The sequence below is a fragment of the Rutidosis leptorrhynchoides genome, chromosome 5 (assembly GCF_046630445.1).
Source record: "Rutidosis leptorrhynchoides isolate AG116_Rl617_1_P2 chromosome 5, CSIRO_AGI_Rlap_v1, whole genome shotgun sequence".
In the NCBI taxonomy this organism is placed as follows: Eukaryota; Viridiplantae; Streptophyta; class Magnoliopsida; order Asterales; family Asteraceae; genus Rutidosis; species Rutidosis leptorrhynchoides.
Window position 1 is genome coordinate 176,262,955 of NC_092337.1, and position 27,760 is coordinate 176,290,714.

The 27,760-nt window shown below is 29.8% G+C and overlaps 1 protein-coding gene across 1 annotated transcript; it reads right to left on the bottom strand.

The window, feature by feature from the left end:
* Positions 1 to 4,254: 4,254 nt before the first annotated feature.
* On the bottom strand, positions 4,255 to 5,013 carry LOC139849178 (uncharacterized mitochondrial protein AtMg00810-like). Its single transcript, XM_071838842.1, has 2 exons — positions 4,784 to 5,013; positions 4,255 to 4,585 (listed from the first exon to the last, which is right to left on the bottom strand). The coding sequence occupies exons 1-2, from the start codon at positions 5,011 to 5,013 to the stop codon at positions 4,255 to 4,257; spliced, it is 561 nt and encodes a 186-aa protein (XP_071694943.1).
* Positions 5,014 to 27,760: the final 22,747 nt, after the last annotated feature.

The following is a 27,760-nucleotide window of genomic DNA, read 5'->3' on the forward strand; positions in this document are numbered from 1 at the left end:
CCCCAGTCAGAGAATTTGAATTGCTTTAGTACTTCGATGTTTATTTGTTTGGGGATATTCTAGATGCATTTTGTTAATGTCGGTTACCAGGTGTTCAATCCATATGAATGAATTTTAAACACTTGCGAGTGTATGATTATTGAATAAATGAAATCTTGTGGTCTATTAAGATTATGGAAATGATTGATTTCGATAAACTAATGAACTCACCAACCTTTTGGTTGACACTTTAAAGCATGTTTATTCTCAGGTACGAAAGAAATCTTTCGCTGTGCATTTGCTCATTTTAGAGATATTACTTGGAGTCATTCATGACATATTTCAATAGACGTTGCATTCGAGTCGTTGAGTTCATCAAGATTATTATTAAGTCAATTATAGTTGGATGTATTATGAAATGGTATGCATGCCGTCAACTTTCGATGTAATGAAAGTTTGTCTTTTAAAAAACGAATGCAATTTTTGTAAAATGTATCATATAGAGGTCAAGTACCTCGCGATGTAACCAAATGTAATGTATTCGTCCAGATGGATTAGGACGGGTCGTTATAGAATGATGATGGCGGTGGAACATAACTCGCAGCGAATAGAAAAATAAATTCATTTAAAAATTCTAGTGGATTTTATTTCAATTAGATTCTCACTTCAACTTTCCAATACAAAATCTCAACTTGTAGCAATCAATTTATGATTTTAGTACGAGTAATAATAATCTAATACAAATACGAAATACTGTATATCTTGTCATCTTATACGGAGTATTGATCATTCTAGAGGGCAACGTCAAACGTTTCTTTACTTATGTTTTTATTAGCCGATATATAATAATAATAATAATAATAATAATAATAATAATAATAATAATAATAATTGTAATAATTGTAATATATATATATATATATATATATATATATATATATATATATCGTGTTCAATTATAAGGTAACCATGAGGAAGAGCCAAAACGCAGGCTTTGTAGATATAAATTTAAATGAAGGGATCGTTCATTATAATGATGAAGACAATAAATAAAGGGAGGTAGTTTATATATGAAATTTGTCGTATAATATATCTGTTATGTGCATGACTTGTTTTAAGCTATTTCCAATGTAATCATACCCCAATTAGATAACCTGAACCTGATTAATCTTTATCGACATATGTTACTGTTTCTAGCTTTTATCGTATTTATTTTATATTACGGTAATCTAACGATTCTACACAAGATATACTAATGTACGATTATTAGTTTTAGATTATTAGTTTTAGTTCCTATTTTTGGCTTTTATTCTTTGAATTGAGTGTATATGCAAGCACCAAGAGATTCTTCCTCTAAGATAGTTTTTTACAGTAGTATATTATAATAAAAAGATATCATTTGAACCCAATAAGACTGAATTGCATAACAAAAAAGAGAATTAAGGGCAATTATTATAGACACTAAAGGATATAATAGTTCCTTAGATGATTATTGTATAAAATAGTTCCTTAGATGATTATTATAGACACTAAAGGATATAATAGTTCCCTAGATAATTATTATTATTATAGACACTAAAGGTCAATCCACTATAATACATGTACAGCAAAAGGATCGGCTATAAATGGAAATGATTAGAATGATCCCACAAAATAAGAAGGGAATATACGGGCACCCGAAAAGATAACATAAGTTACTCAATTTAACAATCAATGTCTCTTAAATCGCATAAGTCAGAAAATGATTTCAATTTTATTTTTGCTCAAGAAAAGGATTGCGTGTTCAAAAATTTTAAAATTGGGGTAATATTCGTCAAATTCATTAACGATCGTTAGTAAAAAATACATGATTGGTCCATGAAGTTTCTTAAAATTTATACCCATCGTCCTCTTCATCATCTTCATCCTTTTCATGTGTTTTATTTCAGATCTGCTACTGAATTCGTCTCAAAATCAATTTCCGCATCAGTTTGGAGTATCAATTCCACGAAATCAAACAACAAGTATTTCATATCTGAGATCCAAATTAACGAATCTTCTCATCATCATATTCATTTCAGATCTGGAACGAATCAACAAAAAGTAAAATTGTATATCTGTTAGGATTCATTTCATGAATCTCTCTGCAAATTTTCAGACTCTGATTCGTTATATTGAAAATGAATCGTGAAGTCAAAGCTTGGGGTTTAAAAGTCAAACTGTTCTTCATTCATCAAATTGATGAATTATATGTCGTTTTTGGACATGAATCTGACCAACGAACCTTAGGAAGATGATTTCCAACATCTTTCATGAAGGAATCCATCTTAAAACATCTAGTTCGTAATTTTGGATCTTGAGTTTATAAAAAAAAAAAAAAAAAAAAAACTCACGCTGTTTGCACATTCGTTCCAGATATAGCTTTTTTTCGTGAATCCGAAGTAATGGTTTATGTAAGGTTGAGTGAAACTCGTATTACTTGTTAGCAGTGTTGGCAAAATGGGCACACCTGAAGGGTTAGATAATAACTCACAAAAAGATAATTACGAGTAATACGGAGTAAATGGTTGAGAAGGTTTCATAGATTAAATTACACTTTGGACGAGATAAAACAGATTCTGAATTAATGACCAATTCATTATTTGATGCACCTTTTGAACTTTTCAATCAATAACCATTTTTATAGCTCTCTGATTTTATAGTGAAGATGATAATGGGCAGGGGCGAAGGCCAGGAAATTTGATCACTGGTGGCACAAATAAATTTCATTTTTTTCCTCTGTTAAATTGTTACAATTTTTTTTTTTTACGTATATCACTAAACACTTAAAACACTAAACATCATCGTCAAAATCATAAATTCCTTTTTCCTATATATAGGATGTATGTAAAGATATATTTAGGTTAGATGTTGTTTGTTTTCATGTCTACAGACCTTATTATATCTTATGTCTGCGCGTCTACAGACGTTTTTACTGCAGACAATTTATTTTTCTGAAGACATACGATAAAATTATATCTTATTATATCTGCAACCTCGCAGACTTAGAAATGTGCTTCTAAGTGCTGCAGACAGAATTAAGTTATGTTACAGACCTAAAAATAAACAGTCTTCATTATTCAGCATACAGACCTTCATACCACATCTTCTTTACAGACATGGTCCGCAGATCTTCAGACAAAAAATATCTTAAAAACAAACACCACCTTACTAAACTCACATCTATTTAAATATCATAATTAGTTATTGATACATGTATAAAAATGATAAATACCAAGTTGAATTAATGACTATCAAAATTGAAAATATATATGAAAATTTTGACTTAATTAAATATATTTTAAGGTGTAATATAGACAATACGTTAGAAAAACTTTTTAAAAAAATAAATAAAATTTAATTAAACTAGAAAACCAAATAAATTAACTTGCAATTTTCAATGGTTGTTGGGACTTGGAAGTGATACACATCAAGAGTATGGAGGTTCGATATACAACCAAATTTCAAGGGATGTTTTTAGTTTCGGCTATTAAATAAAGTGGTATAAGATAAGATGCTTGGGCTGTTAACTTAAGTGGTATAGGGTAGTGGGCTAGATTTTAGGTGCACTCAATATTTTTTACTGGTTGCACACTATTAAAATTATACTATCCTATATACAAATCTCAATATAAACTGTAGTATACAGCCCAAATCACTGGTGGCATGTGCCACCATTCTTCACAAGGTGGCTACGCCTCTGATAATGGGTCTGATAATGGGAATGAAGATGGTGAAGAGGATTATGGGTGCAACTTTTAAACAACTTAAGGGACCAATTATGTATTTTGACTAACAACCGTTAATGAATTTTACGATGATTATCCCAATTTTAAAATTTTTGAACATCCTTTTCCTGCGCAAAAATAAAATTGAAATCCTTTTCGGGCTTGTGCAAATTGGGGGTAACCTTGATTGTCAAATTGGGTAACTTTTGTTACCTTTTCGGGTCATTTGCCCTATACATAAGGTAAATGTGCGATATATATATATATATATATATATATATATATATATATATATATATATATATATATATATATATATATATATATATATATATATATATATATATATATACTAAGAATACATATGTTGACTATCTATTCTAAATATACATATTGTTGTTGACTATTACTCCCATTTACTCCCTAAGAATACATATGTTGACTATCTATTCTAAATATACATATTGTTGACTATTACTCCCTCGCAGTCGAAGCTATCGATTTTTGTATGCAAAGACTGGATCGGAACTCATTGAAAAGCAACTGTGGTAGACCTTTTGTCCATGTAAAATGCGTACTTGATCGCGTGAGATTTTTCTCGAACAAAGTGGATATCAAGTCTTATGTGTTTGGTCTGTTGATATTGAACAGGATTACCGGACAAATAAATTGCGCTTACATTATCGCAAAACACGACTGTAGCTTTCATAATTGAACACGTAAGTTCAAGTAATAGATTACGTAACCAACAAGATTCGGCAACAACATTTGCAATACCGCGGTATTCAGCTTCAGCACTTGATCTTGAAACAATAGGTTTTATTTTTGATGACCAAGAGATTAAGTTATTCCCTAAGTAGCTACAATAACCAGAGGTAGATTAACGTGTGTCAGGACAACCAGCCCAGTCGGCATTTGTAAATGAGACGAGTGCATGAGAGGATGACTTTGAAATGAAAAGGCCGAGAGACGGCGTGCCTTGAACATATCGGATGATGCACTTGAGAGCAAGCATGTGAGCTTCATGTGGTGAATGCATGCTAAGACATATTTGTTACACAACATATGAAATATCTGAATGTGTGAAAGTGAGGTATTGGAGTGCAGCGGCAATACTAGGATAGTAAGTAGGATCGGAGTATAAATTCCCCAATTTAGCACTTTGTTTACCTTTAGTATCAATTGGTGTAGACACCGGGTTGCAAGAAGTCATACCTGCACGTTGAATAATATCGCGAGCATATGCTGTTTGATTAAGAAATAGACCGCTAGTACTGCGATTAACCATAATACCTAAAAAAAGAACTCAAAGGACCTAAATTCTTCATGGCAAATTCGCCAACTCGCTTAGCTATAAGTTGATAACGGAGAAGATTCAATGAGCTAGCAAGAATGATGTCATCCACATAAAGCAATAAATATGCAATATCATTGCCGTGATGGGGTATATATATATAAAGAGTGATCGTATTTGCAATGTACGAATCCCATAGTATATACAAAATCTGCAAAACGTTGGTACCATGCATGTGGTGATTGCTTTAAACCATAGAGTGATCGTTTGAGCAAGCACACGTGGTTCGGGCAAGTGCGATCCATAAAACTGGTAGGTTGATACATATGTACTGTTTCATTTAGATTACCATGTAAAAAGGCATTTTTAACGTCCAAATGATGTATAGGCCAAGATCTAGAAACGGCTATGCTAAGAACTGTCCGAATGGTGGCCAGTTTAACGATCGGACTAAAGGTCTCATGGCAATCAATACCTAACTTTTGTGCTCGTCCTTCACCTACAAGTCGAGCTCTGTAAAGCTCGAATGTACCGTCGGATTTCGTCTAGTGACGAAAAATCCATATAGATCGAATAATACGCATGTGAGGTTGACGGGGTACAAGTTACCATGTCTTATTATCCAACAAAGCATGGTATTCATCAGTCATGATACGGCACCAATTAGGGTCAGCTGGGCTATTTTGGGAGTGGATGGTATAGCAGAAATAGTTGTAGTTTCTGAGAGATTAAAGGGTGCTTTTTTGGTTTGAAAATTCCGGGCATGGAACGATTTGTCATGGATCGAGTAGGAGGAATATCTGCATTTGTTACGGAAGTATTTGTAGTGGGTTGAGGGAAGTTGAAAACATTAGGTCCATTATTGTGAGATTGTGTTGAGTCCAAAAGTTCCGAAGTAGGTGAGGAATGAGAGAGTGGTCCATTATTGTTAGTGGGCTCATGAAAGATACTTGGGCTATTGGGATTCGGAGACGAGAAGGTAGGAAATGTGGATGGGCTGTAATTTTAGGGACTATTTAGTGTGGTATTTTGTGAGTGTATTGGGCCATGAGAAAAAGTAGAATCAGGAAACTGTATGTCATTAAGTAGAAGAGGATGTTTGTTTTCATGCAGAAATTTATATTCGGGAACAGTAGATGGTGTAGAGAAGGAGAAAGGAGATTGATGTTCATTAAAGATGACGTGTCGAGAGATAATAACCTTTTTGGTTTTCATGTCATAAAATTTGTAACCGCGGTGATTTTTAGGGTATCCTAAAAAGACACAAGGTGTTAAGCGAGGTTGAAGTGTATTAATTGTGGTGGATGGAATAAGAGGGTAACACAAACAACCGAAAACTCGAAGATTTTGATATTCAGGGGTACGATTATATAGAAGTTGAGTATGAGAGAAGTTTTTGAGATTTTTGTTTAGGAGAATATTGAGTAGGTATGTGGCCAAATCTAGTGCATGTGGCCAAAAAGATGGAGGAACGGATGAGTGAGTCATAATTGTGCGCATAATATCTTAATGGCTTGTATTTTTTGTTCCGCTTTACCATTTTGAGAAGAAATATAAGGACATGAGTACCAAAATACCATGTAATTTTGATTGCAAAAGTTATGAAAGGAGGAATTTTTTGTACTCGGTCCCATTATAGCATCGAATAGCATTAATTTGTTGTCCGAATTGTGTTTTAATTAATATTTGAAGTGTAAGAAATGTATCAAATACTTGTGACTTGTTACTTAATGTCATGGTCCATAAAAAATTTGTAAAGTCATCGAGAAAAAGAATATAGTAACGGTGACCACTAGTACTAACAACTGGTGATGTCCAAAGATCACTATGCATAATATCAAAAGGACTAAAAGTAGTGGTTGTGACGACCCGACAAAATTGTCATTGATGGCGCCGTCAACTTAGGTCCCGTTACGTGGTCGTAAGTCCTTAAAACAACGTTTGACCAAAAATATGTCGCATTCATTTCAAATATAAAGGTGTTTCAAGGTTTACAAAGTAGTTCAACAACTAGCTACGTTACAATGTTTTAAAGTATAAATGAAACCTATGCGACACAATTTAAAGTAAAGTCAAAAGACGCTCCATGTATGCATGTATTCTCGACATCCAAGCAAGTATCAAAATAGAGTGCGGAAGTGAAGCGACCCGTCCAAATCCATCTGGACGAAGTCCATATCGATTACAAACGATTCACAATAGTTGATTACATGGCAAGGTACTTGACCTCTATATGATACATTTTACAAACATTTCATTCGTTTTTGAAAAGACAATCATTCATTACATCGAAAGTCGACGGCATGCATACCATTTCATAATATATCCAACTATACTTGACTTAATAATAATAATCTTGATGAACTCAATGACTCGAATGCAACGTCTTTTGAAATATTTCATGAACGACTCCAAGTAATATCTCTAAAATGAGCAAATGCACAGCGGAAGATTTCTTTCGTACCTAAGAATAAACATGCTTTAAAGTGTCAACCAAAAGGTTGGTGAGTTCATTAGTTTATCATAATCATTCATTTTCATCATTTTAATAGACCACAAGAATTTCATTTCCAGTTCTCATAAATATACGTCCCATGCATAGAGACAAAAATCATTCATATGGATTGAACACCTGGTAACCGACATTAACAAGATGCATATAAGAATATCCCCTATTATTCCGGGAAATCCTTCGGACATGATAAAAACAACATCGAAGTACTAAAGCATCCGGTACTTTGGATGGGGTTCGTCGGGCCCATAGATCTATCTTTAGGATTCGCGTCAATTAGGCGTGCACTAATTCTCAAAATTAGTGATGTTCCCTAATTCTTAGGTTACCAAGTAAAAAGGGGCATATTCGGCTTCGATCATTCAATCATATAATGTAGTTTCGATTACTTGTGTCTATTTCGTAAAACATTTATTAAAATTTCGCATGTATTCTCAGCCCAAAAACATAAAGGGTAAAAAGGCAAATGAAACTCACCATACTGTATTTCGTAGTAAAAATACATATAACTTCATTGAACAAGTGCAAGGTTGGCTTCGGATTCACGAACCTAAATTAATTATATTTATATATATATATTGGCCAAAATTTGTCTAACAATTTAAGTCAGGTCATAGTGTACCACAATCCTAATGCTCGAGACTAATATGCAATAGTCAATAAAAGTCAATTTGACCCAAAATGATTTCCAAAATCCATACATGTTTAACATATAACTTGAATATCGTCGTTTTATATTTTTAAATATTTTTAAAAGATTTTAATAGAGTAAATAATATAATTCATTTATTATTAAAATTTATATAATAAAAATATATTTTTATATATCTTAAGTAATAACGTTTATAAAGTTCATTTAATATAAAATGATAGGTAGTATTAACGTAATTATATTACACGTAATAAAATATCTTTGTATTACATATTTATTTGATAAAATAACATTGATAATAATAATAAGCAAAACTTGTATTATTTTGAAATAATAATTTTTATTATTCTATTAATAATAATATCAATATTTATATTTACTAAAAGTGATATTATGAATAAACGATAATTCTAATTATGATAACTTTAATATTTACGATACTTTTTAATATTATCTTTAAAATAATAATTCTATTTAAAATGATAATAATAATGATATTTTATAATAACAATGACATTTTTATTAAGATGATAATTTTTCTTAAAATGATAGTTTTAATACTAACGATACTTTTAATAATAATAGTAATGATAAAATAATAATAACGATAATTTTATCTAAATCAATATCTTATAATATCTTAATTTCATCATGATACTCTTACTTATTATTTCCTAATCATTTCGTTTAATAGTTTTTAATCGTCTTTTATGTCGCGTTCATTTTAATGATAATAATAGTAATTATAATAATTAAGTGTTACTACTACTAGTTCAATTATAATAATACTAATAATAACTAATATTATGATAATGATATTACAAATAACTATTTTAATGATAATAATAATACTAATACTAATTATAACTTTAACGATAGTAATAATAAAAATAACAATTTTTAATGATCATACTGTTTATTGATATTAATAATAATAACAATAATAATAATAATTTGATAAAAACTAGAACGACGATAATAACGACGATAATAATAATCATTTTTAATAAAAATATAAAAAATTCAATTGATTATAACTTCTAATCCGTTCATCGAAACCATTCGATATCTAAAGGAAAAGTTCTTAATTTTTCGCTAGCTTTCCAAGGACATGCATATCTTATACCTTATCTCAAACGCAGGTTTAACTAATTCAAGATTCAAGATAACCTATCTAAGGGCAATATCAAAAATACAAGCATGCATAATCCTATATTCTCGAGCACTAGTCAGGGATACACTATTAGTATGTAAAAATTAATTTACGAGTACTCACTTATCAATATTGAGATTCAATATTGCAGGAAAGGTACGTAGACGCGACGGAGACGATAAACACTAGGTTGACCTCATGAGCTACACCCCTGATCCATACCCATAACCTCCATAGCTATAACCCATAATTTTCTTAGCTCTATCCCACTCATAAAACCCTTTTTGAAATAATTCACTCATGGCATTGTCGTAGTATTTTATGTATAATACTACTAATAATATTACTCTTAGTGATAATAATTAGATTAATAAAAATATTAATCTTATTAATAATATTTATAATATAAATATATGTGTGTATATCGTGAGAGATAAATAGAGTGAACATTGGAACCAGGATCGGGTTGATTTTATAGATATATGCCACCACCGACACTCATGCGAAGTATTGTATTCATGCTAGCGCACAACAATAGCACACGGTTTTTGTTTCTCAAAACCACGTATCATATTAGTTAATATAATATAAATATTATTTAATCTATAGACTTAATTAAATATTATATTATATTTACGCTCATGGTAAAAATATAATTTTTACAAAAATGACACGGTCGTGGTCTCACGACTCATGTACCACTTTCGGTTTTTCGAGCGCACTTTCGTACGTTTAGAAAACTACCCTTTTACGTTACGCGACGTGTACCTTTAGTAATAGTTTGATTTATTCATCAATAAATTACTTGGTAAAAATGTATCTTATAAAATTTGAGCGTCGTGGTCATTTGCTTCTATAAATCAGTGACTCGTTGTTTACCAAAATATTTTATTTTAAATTAAGACATTTTATGACGAGATTAAAATATATAGATAAATATATATATACCTTTTTAGAAATATAAATTTTGTATCCAAAATCTTTCATCTAACAATATAACATTTAGTTTTTTTTTAAACTATTTTTTTTCAAAGTTTATTTTCATTTCATTTAGGACAATAGTTTAGCGCGTAACGTTTTTCTTTTTAAAAATTTAAATGGATACAAGTACTAATCGTTTTTAAATATCAATTGCGTCACTAGGCGGGTGTTACTACCGTATACTTAATTTGAAAACATATATATTTAATGAACACGTTTTAAATACACGTTACAACCAATATTCCAACTTACGTTTATTTAATCAACCGCAGTTAAGATAGACAAGTCCTGTTATATGAAAAAGTATTTTCGTACAGTTGAAAACTACATCAATTGATTACTATGGAATTCCATCGATAAACAAATGGAACCAAATACTATATTGTAAAGTATTTATACTTAATATTTCGTTACCGTTATCAAGTTATAATATATACGCGTATTCATATATAATCTTTTACGTTCGTTTAATGGTTCGTGAATCATTGGAATTTGGTCGAGGTTAAATGAATGTATAAACATAGTTTAAAATTCTTGAGATTTAACTTAACAAACTTTGCTTATCATGTCGAAATAATATAAAGATAAAGTTTAAATTTGGTCGGAAATTCCCGGGTCGTCACAGTACCTACCCGTTAAAGAAATTTCGTCCCGAAATTTGAGTGGGGTGGTTATGGTTACTCATAAAAATGTTTTTATGACGAATATGAGTTGATATATAGAGTTTTATCATTATTGAGTAATATAGATAAAACGATTCGATTACTTGAAGAGTACGAGTGAAGTTTTCTCAAAAAAAAAAAAAAAAAAATTGAATGAGAATTAGAGTTTCATCTTAACTTTCGACGTGGTATTGGTTGAATTCCGGAATTCAAGGGATTTAAAGAAAACATTCAAAATCTAAAAGATTTGATTCTTCGGCGAATAAGAAAATTATGATTCTCTAATTAAATGCGGAGATCTACCTTAATTTTTCTATCAATTATTTCACTATAAATTAACTTCTTCCGTTCCATTATTTTTATCATTCCTATACTCAATTCCTAAATTCAAAAGATTATGAAAATACTTAATCCAGTTCTAATCCTTGTCATTGTCGTTACTATCGCAACAATTTTTCTCCTTTTCCAACTTCCACCAGATGAATCTGCTTATTTCTACTTTGTCCTTGGGGTTATAGTACTTATAGTTCTCCCGTGTCTTTATGTTGCGATAAACATTGATATACACGGTTTGTAATTTATGGGTTGTTATCGGGCTTTATATCTCCCCTTATATTTCAATGTCCCTATTTTTGTTCCATATAAACACTGTCATCCACAGTTAATACTCCCCCCTATTTGCTGCGATTTATACTCCAATTTCTATTTCGGAGCCTTGTCCCTCCGTTTCTTCTTCTTGCGATTAGACCTCTCTTGTAATGGTCCAGAATTCGCAGATATAAGTTTTAGAATGAACATTTTTGATGTTCTAAGAAGGGAATGGTAATGGCACGATCTTGATTTGTTAAATTACCAGAATACCATGGGAAAAATAGGACTATCAAGAAAAACATGATCTTGATACGTTTATAGATTTAGACAGAATGTAAGAGTCGTGTAACATGGCACATGATGACATTATGATCTGGGAATCATCACGTTCCATTTAGAAATTTAACATGACTTACTATAATATAATCACGTTGATCAAGTGTCATTATATTATACTAACTCATGCTTCAGCTCCCAACACTACTTCAAAATCATTCATAGTTTAAACTCGAAGGTTTTCAGAATATAGAAACTAACAGTTTCTTATATGATGTAACACTGATAGTGCGAAGAGATAAATGATTTTAGATAAGAATATCTTCAGATATATCGATGATTTTTTTAAAATAAAGGTACGATGATATCTTAGATTTTTTGAATCAAGTTGTGATGAAGAAATTCATTCATAATTCAAACTCGAATTTTAAAGAAATTTAGAAACTAAAGTAGTTTCCTTTATGATGTAATATAGATAGCAGGAAGAGATAAATAATTTCGGACAAGAATATTTATGAAAATATCATCAGAAATATCGAAGATATTTATGATGATATTTTGAAATTTCTAAGTTCGAAGGTTGATGAAGAAAGATTTTCCGCAAGATTTTAACATGACTTCGGAGTAGATATTCGTTGAAGGTTTAATCGGATCCAGAATTACCTGGATTCTTTAAATATAGGGTATGGTCCTTGTATTTGTCCTTAGTCTCCTTCGTGGTTAGCTCAATCCATTTTTCAGTTCTAACTTTTCTGAGCTTTTCCAACATACTATTCTTTATCATTAAACTTCCGATGACTAAGGTCGTTTACGGTTGTCTACAGTTTCTGCTGCTTCATTCAGCTTTTTCAACATTCGGAGTATTGATTTGTAGACTGAGTACTATTCAGAACTTCAGAATGAAAGACCATAATTCTAAGAGATAAATGCTATACATATAACTGTTGATGTTTATATGCTGTGAGTTTTCAAAGTACTGATTGCTAATTCCCGGTAATTGGTATGGTAGTTCTCGTTACAAGATGCAGATGAGTATATGATAGGGTTTCAATGATAAATATAATGATTTATCGGAGAGTTTAAACCAAGATGCAACGAGGTTGCTGGTACGTCTGCTGGTAATGTGGTGGAATATAAAAGCTTCCCCGGTAACAATAAAAGAGTACGCATATATATATCAAGGTTATAATAAGGTTGTTTCGAACGAAAAGTCGAAGTTAATTTGCTGGAGCTGTGACGAAGTTGGCTAATTTGGATAGGGATTGAAAAATTATTTTCAGTAATAACAATGCCAAAGGAGCTATCACAGATATGTGTTAAATGTTTACTCAGGTTCCGAGAGTTTTTTTTAGATGCATAACTATATGCATAAATCTTTCCTTCCCGTAGATGAAGTGCGGTTGGTTTATCCTCTCGATTGAGGTGTTTTCAAGAATCATGAAAGGTTTGAACACAGATCGTAATCGTCGAGATACATTGAGGTTTAAGATGAAATCAAGTGGCAAACTTGAAGAAATGTTTAGTTTCATATGTTATATTCAATATTTTAATTCATTTTAATTGTCCAATGTTATTAGTCCACAATCGATAGTCCACAGTTGACAGTCCAATAATCCATATATAATTTAATATATAATATTCGAATTAATTAATACGTATCGTGACCCGTGTACATGTCTCAGACTCGATCACAACTCAAAGTATATATATTATTATAGAATAAACCTCAACCCTGTATAGAGAACTCGATCATTACTGCATATAGAGTGTCTATGGTTATTCCAAATAATATATATAGATGCGTCGATATGATATGTCAAAACCTTGTATATGTGTCCCGATATTTAAAGTGCATAAAATAAATAACAGAAATTTAAATGACGATAAATAAATTGCGAGAATTAAAATTGCGATAATTTGCGATAATTAAATATAATAAGGAATTAACAGTTAACTAGGAACAGTTAGCTAGGATTTTGTTAGCGTGGATTCTTAAAAAAATTTCTCATAGTTAATTTGTTTGTTTCTAATAAATTTTAATTTATCCAATGTTTTCTTCATTATGCCACTTGTTGGATTCTGATAGGTTAAAATCCAAATATGAAATTTGAATGAAAATGGTTATTCTGTGGTGAACGGATTCGTATATCTGTGGATGTAAATAGGATAGTAAACATTCTTTGAATCAGATTCAAAGAATGTACAGTGTAACTTATTAATGTGGAATCTAAATATTCCTCGGGTATTACCTACCCGTTAAAATATTTTCATCATTAACAGTTTGTACGAAAGAATTTTCAATTACAATCTTTATGAAAATATATATACATATATATTTTCTTCAGAGGTAATTATGGATTTAATGAGTCAATATGATATTAAACTCATTTGATTTTCAGTTTGTGCTAGAATAAATAATCTCTAAAACTTTTAGAAACCACATATTCTTTGCTGAATATTTCTTCAATGAAGTTATGAATTAATACTTCATCGTTCATTGTTGTTGGTACTCCTTGGTATCTATGGTGCGTATGACGTTGATGTTCATGTGACGGATTGTGAAGTTGAGGTTTGCGATGCGGTTGTTGTTGGTGGTGGTAATGGTACTGTTGGCATTGATTATGGTAGTACTGGTTATGCTGCTGGTGCTGCTGCTGGTGTTTGTAATATTTGCACCATATTCTCCAAAGCCACTACCCGAGCACGAAGCGCGTTGACTTCTTCTATTACACCGGGGTGATTATCAGTTCGGACGAGCGGATAAATATGATCTAGAATTTGGTATAGTATATAATCGTGACGAGATACTCTGGAAATGAGAGAGAAAATGGTGTTTCGGACAGGTTCGCCGGTAAGTGCTTCGGGTTCTTCGCCAAGAGGGCAATGCGGTGGATGAAAAGGATCACCTTCTTCTTGTCTCCAATAATTGAGGAGACTACAAACCCAGCCCCAATTCATCCAGAATAGATGATGGCTGATTGGTTGGTCCATTTCGATCACACTGCATTCGGAGCTTGAGTGGGACTCCATGTCGGAATCTGAGGAATTCGAACTGGTTGAGGGATCCATCTCATACAATCAGATGAAAGATTTTCGATATGAAATAGATTATAGGATGTAGATTAGTACCCTGCAATACATGATTTACATATGCATATATAATACTAAAATCCCATAAGTTACGGAGGAATCTATGGAAGCTGTCAGGAAAAGTCTACAGTAATAGATACGCCAAGATATGAATTTTGTCTATACACTATCGACGCATTAAATACAGTAAGACGTGTCTAGACTTTAATGATGATAAGCAGTTGATTTTTGACTAGAAATGATAAGCAAAACTTTTGACATGCAGACACGGTCGAAGTCCAGACTCACTAATGCATCCTAACAACTATCAGTTAGACACACTAATGCAAGACCTGGTTCGCTAAGACCACCGCTCTGATACCAACTGAAGCGAACCGTCCAAATCCATCTGGACGAAGTCCATATCAATTACAAACGATTCACAATAGTTGATTACATGGCGAGGTACTTGACCTCTATATGATACATTTTACAAACATTGCATTCGTTTTTGAAAAGACAATCTTTCATTACATCGAAAGTTGACGGCATGCATACCATTTCATATTATATCCAACTATACTTGACTTAATAATAATGATCTTGATGAACTCAATGACTCGAATGCAACGTCTTTTGAAATATTTCATGAATGACTCCAAGTAATATCTCTAAAATGAGCAAATGCACAGCGGAATATTTCTTTCGTACCTGAGAATAAACATGCTTTAAAGTGTCAACCAAAAGGTTGGTGAGTTCATTAGTTTATCATAATCATTCATTTTCATCATTTTAATAGACCACAAGAATTTCATTTCCAGTTCTCATAAATATACGTCCCATGCATAGAGACAAAAATCATTCATATGGATTGAACACCTGGTAACCGACATTAACAAGATGCATATAAGAATATCCCCTATCATTCCGGGAAATCCTTCGGACATGATAAAAACAACATTGAAGTACTAAAGCATCCGGTACTTTGGATGGGGTTCGTCGGGCCCATAGATCTATCTTTAGGATTCGCATCAATTAGGCGTGCACTAATTCTCAAAATTAGTGATGTTCCCTAATTCTTAGGTTACCAAGTAAAAAGGGGCATATTCGGCTTCGATCATTCAATCATATAATGTAGTTTTGATTACTTGTGTCTATTTCGTAAAACATTTATTAAAATTTCGCATGTATTCTCAGCCCAAAAGCATAAAGGGTAAAAAGGCAAAGGAAACTCACCATACTGTATTTCGTAGTAAAAATACATATAACTTCATTGAACAAGTGCAAGGTTGGCTTCGAATTCACAAACCTAAATTAATTATATTTATATATATATATATTGGTCAAAATTTGTCTAACAATTTAAGTCAGGTCATAGTGTACCACAATCCTAATGCTCGAGACTAATATGCAATAGTCAATAAAAGTCAATTTGACCCAAAATGATTTCCAAAATCCATACATGTTTAACATATAACTTGAATATCGTCGTTTTATATTTTTAAATATTTTTAAAAGATTTTAATAGAGTAAATAATATAATTCATTTATTATTAAAATTTATATAATAAAAATATATTTTTATATATCTTAAGTAATAACATTTATAAAGTTCATTTAATATAAAATGATAGGTAGTATTAACGTAATTATATTACACGTAATAAAATATCTTTGTATTACATATTTATTTGATAAAATAACATTGATAATAATAATAAGCAAAACTTGTATTATTTTGAAATAATAATTTTTATTATTCTATTAATAATAATATCAATATTTATATTTACTAAAAGTGATATTATGAATAAACGATAATTCTAATTATGATAACTTTAATATTTACGATACTTTTTAATATTATCTTTAAAATAATTATTCTATTTAAAATGATAATAATAATGATATTTTATAATAACAATGACATTTCTATTAAGATGATAATTTTTCTTAAAATGATAGTTTTAATACTAACGATACTTTTAATAATAATAGTAATGATAAAATAATAAGAACGATAATTTTATCTAAATCAATATCTTATAATATCTTAATTTCATCATGATACTCTTACTTATTATTTCCTAATCATTTCGTTTAATAGTTTTTAATCGTCTTTTATGTCGCGTTCATTTTAATGATAATAATAATAATTATAATAATTAAGTGTTACTACTACTAGTTTAATTATAATAATACTAATAATAATTAATATTATGATAATGATATTACAAATAACTATTTTAATGATAATAATAATAATAATAATACTAATTATAACTTTAACGATAGTAATAATAAAAATAACAATTTTTAATGATCATACTGTTTATTGATAATAATAATAATAACAATAATAATAATAATTTGATAAAAACTAGAACGACGATAATAACGACGATAATAATAATCATTTTTAATAAAAATATCGAAAATTCAATTGATTATAACTTCTAATCCGTTCATCAAAACCATTCGATATCTAAAGGAAAAGTTCTTAATTTTTCGCTAGCTTTCCAAGGACATGCATATCTTATACCTTATCTCAACCGCAGGTGTAATTAATTCAAGATTCAATATAACCTATCTAAGGGCAATATCAAAAATACAAGCATGCATAATCCTATATTCTCAAGCACTAGTCAGAGATACACTATTAGTATGTAAAAATTAATTTACGAGTACTCACGTATCAATATTGAGATTCAATATTGCAGGAAAGGTACGTAGACGTTGAAATGACCCGTCCTAATCTATCCGGACAAAGTCCATATCGATTACAAACGATTCACAATAGTTAGTTACATCGCGAGGTACTTGACCTCTATATGATACATTTTGCAAATATTGCATTCGTTTTTAAAAGACAACTTGCTTTATATCGAAAATTGATGACATGCAAATCAATTCATAATATATTCAACTATAATTGACTAAATAATAATCTCGATGAACCCGACGACTCGAATGCAACATCTTTTGAAATATGTTATGAATGACTCCAAGTAATATCTTTTAAATGAGTAATTGCACAGCGGAAGATTTCTTTCATACCTAAGAATAAACATGCTTTCAAGTGTCAACCAAAAGGTTGGTGAGTTCATTAGTTTATCATAAATAATCATTTCATAATTTTAATAGACCACAAGATTTCATATTTCCATTTCTCATAAACATACGTCCCATGCATAGAGACAAAAATATCATTCATATGGATTGAACACCTGGTAACCGACATTCACAATATGCATAAAAGAATATCCCCATCATTCCGGGATCCTCCTTCGGACATGATATAAATTTCGAAGTACTAAAGCATCCGATACTTTGGATGGGGCTTGTTGGGCCCGATAGATCTATCTTTAGGGTTCGCGTCAATTAGGGTGTCTGTTCCCTAATTCTTAGATTACCAGACTTAATAAAAAGGGGCATATTCAGTTTAATAATCCAACCATAGAATGTAGTTTCGATTACTTGTGTCTATTTCGTAAAACAGTTATAAAAGCAGCGCATGTATTCTCAGTCCCAAAATATATATTGCGAAAGCATTTAAAAAGGGATTAATGAAACTCACTATACTGTATTTTGTAGTAAAAATACATATGACGTCATTGAACAACTGAACAATGTAGGGTTGGCCTCGGATTCACGAACCTATATTATTTGTATAGTCATTAAAACATATAATTGAAATCGAACAAATATATATATATATATATATATATATATATATATATATATATATATATATATATATATATATATATATATATATATATATATATATATATATATATATATATTATTAGTGATATAATTTTTATGTTAATAACTTATATATACTTCATTATTTAATTAGAAGTATACATTTTATATATTTTAAATAAATAAAAGTATTAATATAGTTAAGTTTTATGTAAAGATCAATTATTAAAAGTTGTAAATATACTAGATTAAAGACAATAATAATAATGATAATAATAATAATAATAATAATAATAATAATAATAATATTATTATTAATTTTTGATAATGATAAAAAAATAACAACTTTACTAATAATGTTAAATCTTAAGAAAATGATAGTTTTGTTAATTTTAATTATAATAGTGAAAATAATAGTAATAATAATAATAATGATATTAATAATTCTAATAATAATAATAATAATATAATGATACTTTGTTTTAGTATTATAATGATAACAATAATACTAGTGGTAATAATAATAATTATATTTATCATAACTTCGCTTTTAATTCCTCAACTTATAACTACAAATTCTATAACTTAATTTCTTAGCCAATTTCATAACTGTACATATATTCATATAATTCATAATTAGTTTCCATAATTTTTACTATCTTAAACATTATTATTAACTTTGTGATATCAATGTTATTAACATATTCGAAACCATAATAATAGTAATAATAATTTTATTATTAATGGTGATATCAATTTTTATCCTACTTAATAATAATAATAAAAGTAATAACAACAATACTAATACATGTAAAATAATAACAATATTCCATAATAGCAATAATAATATTAACAATAACAATAATAATGATAATAATAATAATAATATAAATGGGAGTACTACCTCAAAGTAATTCGGTTTTTCAAAAGAAAGACACCAGCCGGGCTCGAACCCTCGACCTCTCGCTTCCCCGTTAACACTCTGAACCATTGGACCATTGTACATTTTCTGATTTAAAACACCCTTATAATAAATATAACCCGTTAATATATCTGTTACCCTTCTTCTTCACAAGCTCAGTCGACCAGGGATCAAGTAATAACAACACATCTTCAAATTTGTTTTATGATGAGAGTTTGAACCGAAGTTTACTGATTATAACTGATTAATAGAAAAACAAAAGCCAAACGCCAAAAAAAAAATTAAAAAAAAAAATGTCTGCTGTTACTCGAAGAACATTTAAAACCCAAACACTAATCTTAAATTCGAGAACGTTTTAGACAATGCATTCAACACAAAATATGTTGTAAACCCACCATATAATCTTTATGAACCATCAATTTTAACAGAAACACTCTCTAGAACTTCAATTCGATCGTAGAACACTGGTTTGACTTTTTATTCGAAAACTTTGACTTTAAGATTCACAATCAATAAGATAAATTGGATCGTGAGACTTTGCAAATAGTTTGAGTAGGGAATTTAAAAAACATCTGCATTTTTAGATTTTCAAAATTCATACGAAATCCAGCCATTGTAATTTTTGGTCGAAAAGCAGAGAAGTAAGCTGTGTACGTGTTTTGTTTTTGTTTCAATTCCAAAAATTGAGTTTGATATAATTAATATTTGGTAATGATACTGAGAAGGAATTGATAATAGCTGTATTACACATGAATTGCTTGTTTATAACTGGATTAGCAGTCGACAAAAAAATTTGTACAAATAGAACAGTAATTAAATAAAAAAATAAAAAGGGATCACGAGTTCTACTGATTTTGTTTTTAATTGTGTGTCTTAAAGTGGAAAGGATTCGATTTACAGACAGGAAATCAAAATCAACTGCAGACGATACTTACGTGAAATTGAATCTGATCTTGATTTTATGCATTTTTTTTTAAATAATACATAAAATTATGTTACAAGTAATAATAATACTAATAAATAATATTAATAATAATTATAATAATAATAAGAGTAATAACAATAATAATTCATAAGAATAATACTCTTTAGTGTATTTGATAATGATAGTATTATTAATGATAACTAATAATAATTATTTTTATTATTTTTTTATTATTTTATTTATAAAAAATAAATAAATAATAATAATGATATTAACTATAAAATTGATAATAACAACCTTATTCATGATACTAACACTATTTGTATTATTTATGATAATAATGACACTTATAAAGGTAATAGTCATAATACTAATTAAATTTTACTATTATAATAACAATGCTATTAATAATAATAACAGTAATATTTTAACACTCTACATGTATAAATATTCTTATCTATATATTTGAAAATAATAATTTCACATTTGGTGATATTAATATTAATGTTAAATAATAATAGTTGAAGTAATAATAACATTAAAATAAAACGGTAATAATAATATGTTTATTAGTACTAATAATAATTTTACTTATCATAATATTGTTGATAATAATAATATTACTAATTTTGATAATATATTAACTTATAACAAATTTCATATTTCATATATATATATATCTATATATCTGTATATTAAATATATAAAGGATCATAACAACATTAATTATACAAATTATATTATCTAATGTTAATGAAGCAGATAATAATAATAATATCAATAGAATTAATAATGAATATAATACAAATATTAATACTAATACTTGTACATATCAAATTTCATATATACTTTATATAAGAATATTAATGATACAAATGTTGATAAAAAATTAGTGATGTCAATGATAATCATATTAATAATACCAATATATTACCATTAATTATATAACTTATTGAATTGTTAATACTTATAAATTATATTATGTATAATACGTAGTATTACTTATGTATAGAATTTGTTTATACATATATATTTATATATTTGTTTTACACACAATTTTTCGTGAATCGCCAAGAGTAGTCAAAGGGTAAATGATTACATGAATTTAATTCCAAAACTTTCGAGACTCAACATTACAGACTTTGCTTATCGTGTCGAGATCATTTAAAGATTTAGTTTAAATTTGGTTGGAAATTCCCGGGTCATCACAGTATCTACCCGTTAAAGAAATTTCGTCCCGAAATTTGAGTGGGGTCGTCATGGCTAACAATAAATATGTTTTTCTTGACGAATATGAGCTGATAAATAGAGTTTTCATCATTACAGAATAATACAGATAAAATAATTCGATTATTCGAAGAGCACGAATGAAACTATCATGAGAGAGGTCCCAACGGGCATCGTCCACCTTCGCCCAAAAACTTGCCCAAATTTTTAGCCGTTAGTAAAAAAAAGAATTTCCAACGGCTATCCCAACGGTCACTTTTACACTATAAAAACACCAACCATATACTTCATTTTATACACTCAAACATATATTTCTTTTATATTTCCACCTTTCTCAACATCACAATCAAACACTCCCAAACTGCAAAATGTTAACACTTCCCCCAATGATTGTTTCATTCGATGTTCATTACGGAGGTGATTTCCGTAATCAAATGAAGGAATATAAGTGGGGCGACAGTATTTCGTTTGAAGATATCGACATTCGTGATGTTGGTTTACAAGACTTGCTATCCTTTCTGAAGGAAAATGTTCCGTGTGAATTCACGTCTGTGTTCTTTTATAAAGACGATTATGATGCGGATTGTAGGGCAAGTTTTCTGTGTACCGATGATCAATGGTACTTTATAAAAGATACCATTGAAGATCGCGGTAAACGCATTTCTTTGTATGCGATTCTTGAAGATGAAGAGATGTTGGGTTATCGTTACCTCGATGAATCAGTTGAAGCAGCAGTTGAGGCATCAAGAGAAATACCGATGTCTCCAAAGTACCTCACGGATGGTGAAATGACTGGTGAACGCTACTTTGCAGATAACAATTGACGACGACTAGTAGTTTGATTGAAATCCTTTAATTTTTAATTGTCGTGCTGTTTTAATTTTTAATTATTGTAATTTCAGTGTTGTTGTCGAGTTTTATATCTTCCTTTATGTTTCGGAGCTCTTCGTCTTTTTAATCTCCTCTCGATCTCTAATAAAACGAGTGATGGTCTAGAATTTGTAAGTATGGAGTTTCGAATGAATTTAATGTTATAATCGAGAAAGGACGTATTAGCACGATTTGATTCGTCACATTACCAGAATCATTGAGAATAGAGATATCAAGAATATACTTTCTTGATATGTTCAGAAGTTAATCAGAATGAAATAGTTATGTAACATGACACATGATGGTGGTATGATCTACTGTGAACCATCATGTCCCATTAGAACTCAACATGACTTACTGTAATATAATCACGTTGATCAAGTGTCATTATATTATACTAACTCATGCATCAGTTCCCAACATTACTTCAATATCATTCATATTTTAAGCTCGAAAGATTACAGAATATAGAAACTAACAGTTTCTATATGATGTAACACTGATAGCACGAAGGGATTAATGATTTCAGATAAGAACAGTTATGAAAATATCTTCAGAAATATGGAGGACATTTATAATGAAAGATACGATGATATCTTGGAATTTCTAATATCGAAGGATGGTGAAGAAAATTTGTCCACAAGAGTTTGGAGTTAAAAGCAAGGTATTCGTTAATGACTTCAGCGGGTACTGAATCATTTAGATTCTTTGAAGTCAAACTTATTCTTTGTGATTTGTCCACGGCTTCCTTCATAGTTTGCTCACTCAGTTTTTCAGTTTCAAACTTTTTCTGAGCTTTGCCCACCTACAATTCTTTATCATCAACTTCGGACGATTAAGGTCGTTTACGGTTGTCTACGGTTTCTGCTGCTTCATTCAGCTTTTCAACATTCAAAGTATTTGATTTGTAGACTGAGTGCTTTTTAGGATTTCAGATGAAAGATCATAATTCTAAGAGATAAATGTTATATGTTTACATATAACTGTTGATGTGGAAACGTTGCGAGGCTCACAATACAGATTTGCTGATTCCCGGTAATTGGTATGGCAGTTCTCGTTACAAGATGTGGATGAGTATATGATAGGGTTTCAATGAATAAATATAATGATTTATTAGAGAGATTTAAGCCAAGGAGCAACGAGGTTGCTGGTACGTCTGCTGGTAATATGGTGGAATATAAAAGGTTCATTTGTAACGCTAAAAGAGCACGCATATATATCAAGGTTATAATAAGGTTATTTCGAACGAAAAGTCGAAGTTGACTTGCTGGAGCTGTGATAAAATTGGCTAATTTGAAAAGGAATTGCAAAGTTATTTTTGGTAATAACAACGCCAAAAGAATTAGCACAACTATGTGTTAGACGTTTACTTAGATTCCGAGTGTTTTCAGGTGCATAACTATATGCATAAATCTTTCCTTCTGTAGATGAAGTGTTGTTGGTTCATCCTCTCGATTGAGGTGTTTTCAAGAATCATGAAAGGTTTAAACGCAGATTGTAATCATCAAAATACAAATGAGGTTTAAGATGAAATCAAGTGGCAAACTTGAAGAATTGTTTAGTTTCATAAGTTATAATCAATATTTTAATTCATTTTAATTGTTCAATGTTGATAGTCCTCAGTTGATTGTCCACAGTTAGCAATACACTAATTCATATATAATTATATATATAATATTCGAATTAATATGTATCGTGACCCGTGTACATGTCTCAGACTCGATCACAACTCAAAGTATATATATTATTGTAGAATCAACCTCAACCCTGTATAGAGAACTCGATCATTACTGCATATAGAGTGTCTATGGTGATTCCAAATAATATATATAGATGCGTCGATATGATATGTCAAAACCTTGTATACGTGTCCCGATATTTAAAGTGCGTAAAATAAATAACAGAAATTAAATAACGATAAATAAAGTGCGTAAAGTAAATAACAGAAATTAAATGACGATAAATAAAATTGCGAGAATGTAAATTGTGATAATTAAATTGCGATAAATAAAATGTAATCAGTTAGCTAGGAACAATTAGCTAGGAACAGTTAGCGTGGATTCTTAACAAAATTTCTCATAGTTAATTTGTTTATTTCTAACAAATTTTATTTTGTCAAATGTTTTCTTCATTATGCCACTTGTTGGATTCTGATATATCAAAATCCCGATATGAAATTGTATGAATATGGTTATTCTGTGGTGAACGGATTTGTATATCGGTGGATGTAAGTAGGATAGTAAGTGACTGTTGAATCAGATTCAAGGAATGTACAGTGTATCTTATTAATGTGTAATTTAAATATTTCTCGGGTATTACCTACCCGTTAAAATATTTTCACCATTAATTGTTTGTACAAAAGAATTTTTAGTTACAATCTTTATGAAAATATACTTACATATATATTTTCTTCAGATGTAATCATGGATTTAATGGGTTTATATGATATCAATCTCATTTGCTTTTCGGTTTGAGCTAGAATAAATAATCTCTAAGACTTTAGAGATTACATAACTGTCATGAAGAACGAAAATAATTGATGTAGAACGATACGTAGATTGATGATTATAATCGATGTACAGAATGAGATGTTGAAGCATGGATTGTTGATGGTTTATGTTGCTGTTGGTGGTACTGTTGATGTTGTTGATGTTGCTGAAGCTGGTACGTTTTGCACCATATTCTTCAAATTTATTTTTCGAGCGCGAAGTTTGTTGACTTCTTCTATTTTTTCGGGATGATTGTCGGTTGGAACGAGAGAATGAATAAGGTTTAAAATTTTAGATAGAATATAATCTTGGCGAGATATTCGGGAAATGAGAGAGAAAATAGTATTACGAACAGGTTCGCTGGTATGTGCTTCAGGTTCATTGCCAAGAGGTAAAATCAGTTAGTGGAAGGGATCGCCTTCTTCGCGTCTCCATTGATTAAGTCGACTACGAACCCATCAAATGAATTGGGGATGACTGATTGTTTGATTCATTCTGGTGACGCTGATAGGTGAAACTCCATATCGGAATAGCTGTTGGAATCCGAGGAATTCGAACTGGTTGAAGGATTCATCTAGTACGATCAGATGAAGGATTTTCGATAAGAACTAGATTATAGGATGTAGATTAGTACCCTGCAATACATAATTTACATATGCATATATAATACTAAAATCCCATCAGTTACGGAGGAATCTACGGAAGTTGTCAGGCAAAGTTACAGTAACCGATACGCTAAGATATGACGTAGCAGATACACTAAGATATGAATTTTGTCTATACACTATTCATGCAGTCAATGCAATAAGATGTGTCTAGACTAAGGATGATAAGCAAGTGATTCCCTAAGAATGATAAACAGGTAATTTTCAACACGAAATGATAAGCAAAACTTTTGACATGCAGACACGGTCGAAGTCCAGACTCACTAATGCATCCTAACGACTATCAGTTAGACACACTAACGCAAGACCCGGTTCGCTAAGACCACCGCTCTGATACCAACTGAAATGACCCGTCCTAATCCATCTGGACAAAGTCCATATCGATTACAAACGATTCACAATAGTTGGTTACATCGCGAGGTACTTGACCTCTATATGATACATTTTGCAAACATTGCATTCGTTTTTAAAAGACAACTTGCTTTATATCGAAAATTGATGACATGCAAATCATTTCATAATATATTCAACTATAATTGACTAAATAATAATCTCGATGAACCCGACGACTCGAATGCAACGTCTTTTGAAATATGTTATGAATGACTCCAAGTAATATCTTTTAAATGAGTAATTGCACAGCGGAAGATTTCTTTCATACCTGAGAATAAACATGCTTTCAAGTGTCAACCAAAAGGTTGGTGAGTTCATTAGTTTATCATAAATAATCATTTCATAATTTTAATAGACCACAAGATTTCATATTTCCATTTCTCATAAACATACGTCCCATGCATAGAGACAAAAATATCATTCATATGGATTGAACACCTGGTAACCGACATTCACAATATGCATAAAAGAATATCCCCATCATTCCGGGATCCTCCTTCAGACATGATATAAATTTCGAAGTACTAAAGCATCCGATACTTTGGATGGGGCTTGTTGGGCCCGATAGATCTATCTTTAGAGTTCGCGTCAATTAGGGTGTCTGTTCCCTAATTCTTAGATTACCAGACTTAATAAAAAGGGGCATATTCGGTTTAATAATCCAACCATAGAATGTAGTTTCGATTACTTGTGTCTATTTCGTAAAACAGTTATAAAAGCAGCGCATGTATTCTCAGTCCCAAAATATATATTGCGAAAGCATTTAAAAAGGGATTAATGAAACTCACTATACTGTATTTTGTAGTAAAAATACATATGACGTCATTGAACAACTGAACAATGTAGGGTTGGCCTCGGATTCATGAACCTATATTATTTGTATAGTCATTAAAACATATAATCGAAATCGAACAAATATATATATATATATATATATATATATATATATATATATATATATATATATATATATATATATATATATATATATATATATATATATATATATATATATATATATATATATTATTAGTGATATAATTTTTATGTTAATAACTTATATATACTTCATTATTTAATTATAAGTATACATTTTATATATTTTAAATAAATAAAAGTATTAATATAGTTAAGTTTTATGTAAAGATCAATTATTAAAAGTTGTAAATATACTAGATTAAAGACAATAATAATAATGATAATAATAATAATAAAAATAATAATAATAATAATAATATTAATTTTTGATAATGATAAAAAAATAACAACTTTACTAATAATGTTAAATCTTAAGAAAAATGATAGTTTTGTTAATTTTAATTATAATAGTGAAAATAATAGTAATAATAATAATAATGATATTAATAATTCTAATAATAATAATAATATAATGATACTTTGTTTTAGTATTATAATGCTAACAATAATACTAGTGGTAATAATAATAATTAGATTTATCATAACTTCGCTTTTAATTCCTCAACTTATAACTACAAATTCTATAACTTAATTTCTTAGCCAATTTCATAACTGTACATATATTCATATAATTCATAATTAGTTTCCATAATTTTTACCATCTTAAACATTATTATTAACTTTGTGATATCAATGTTATTAACATATTCGAAACCATAATAATAGTA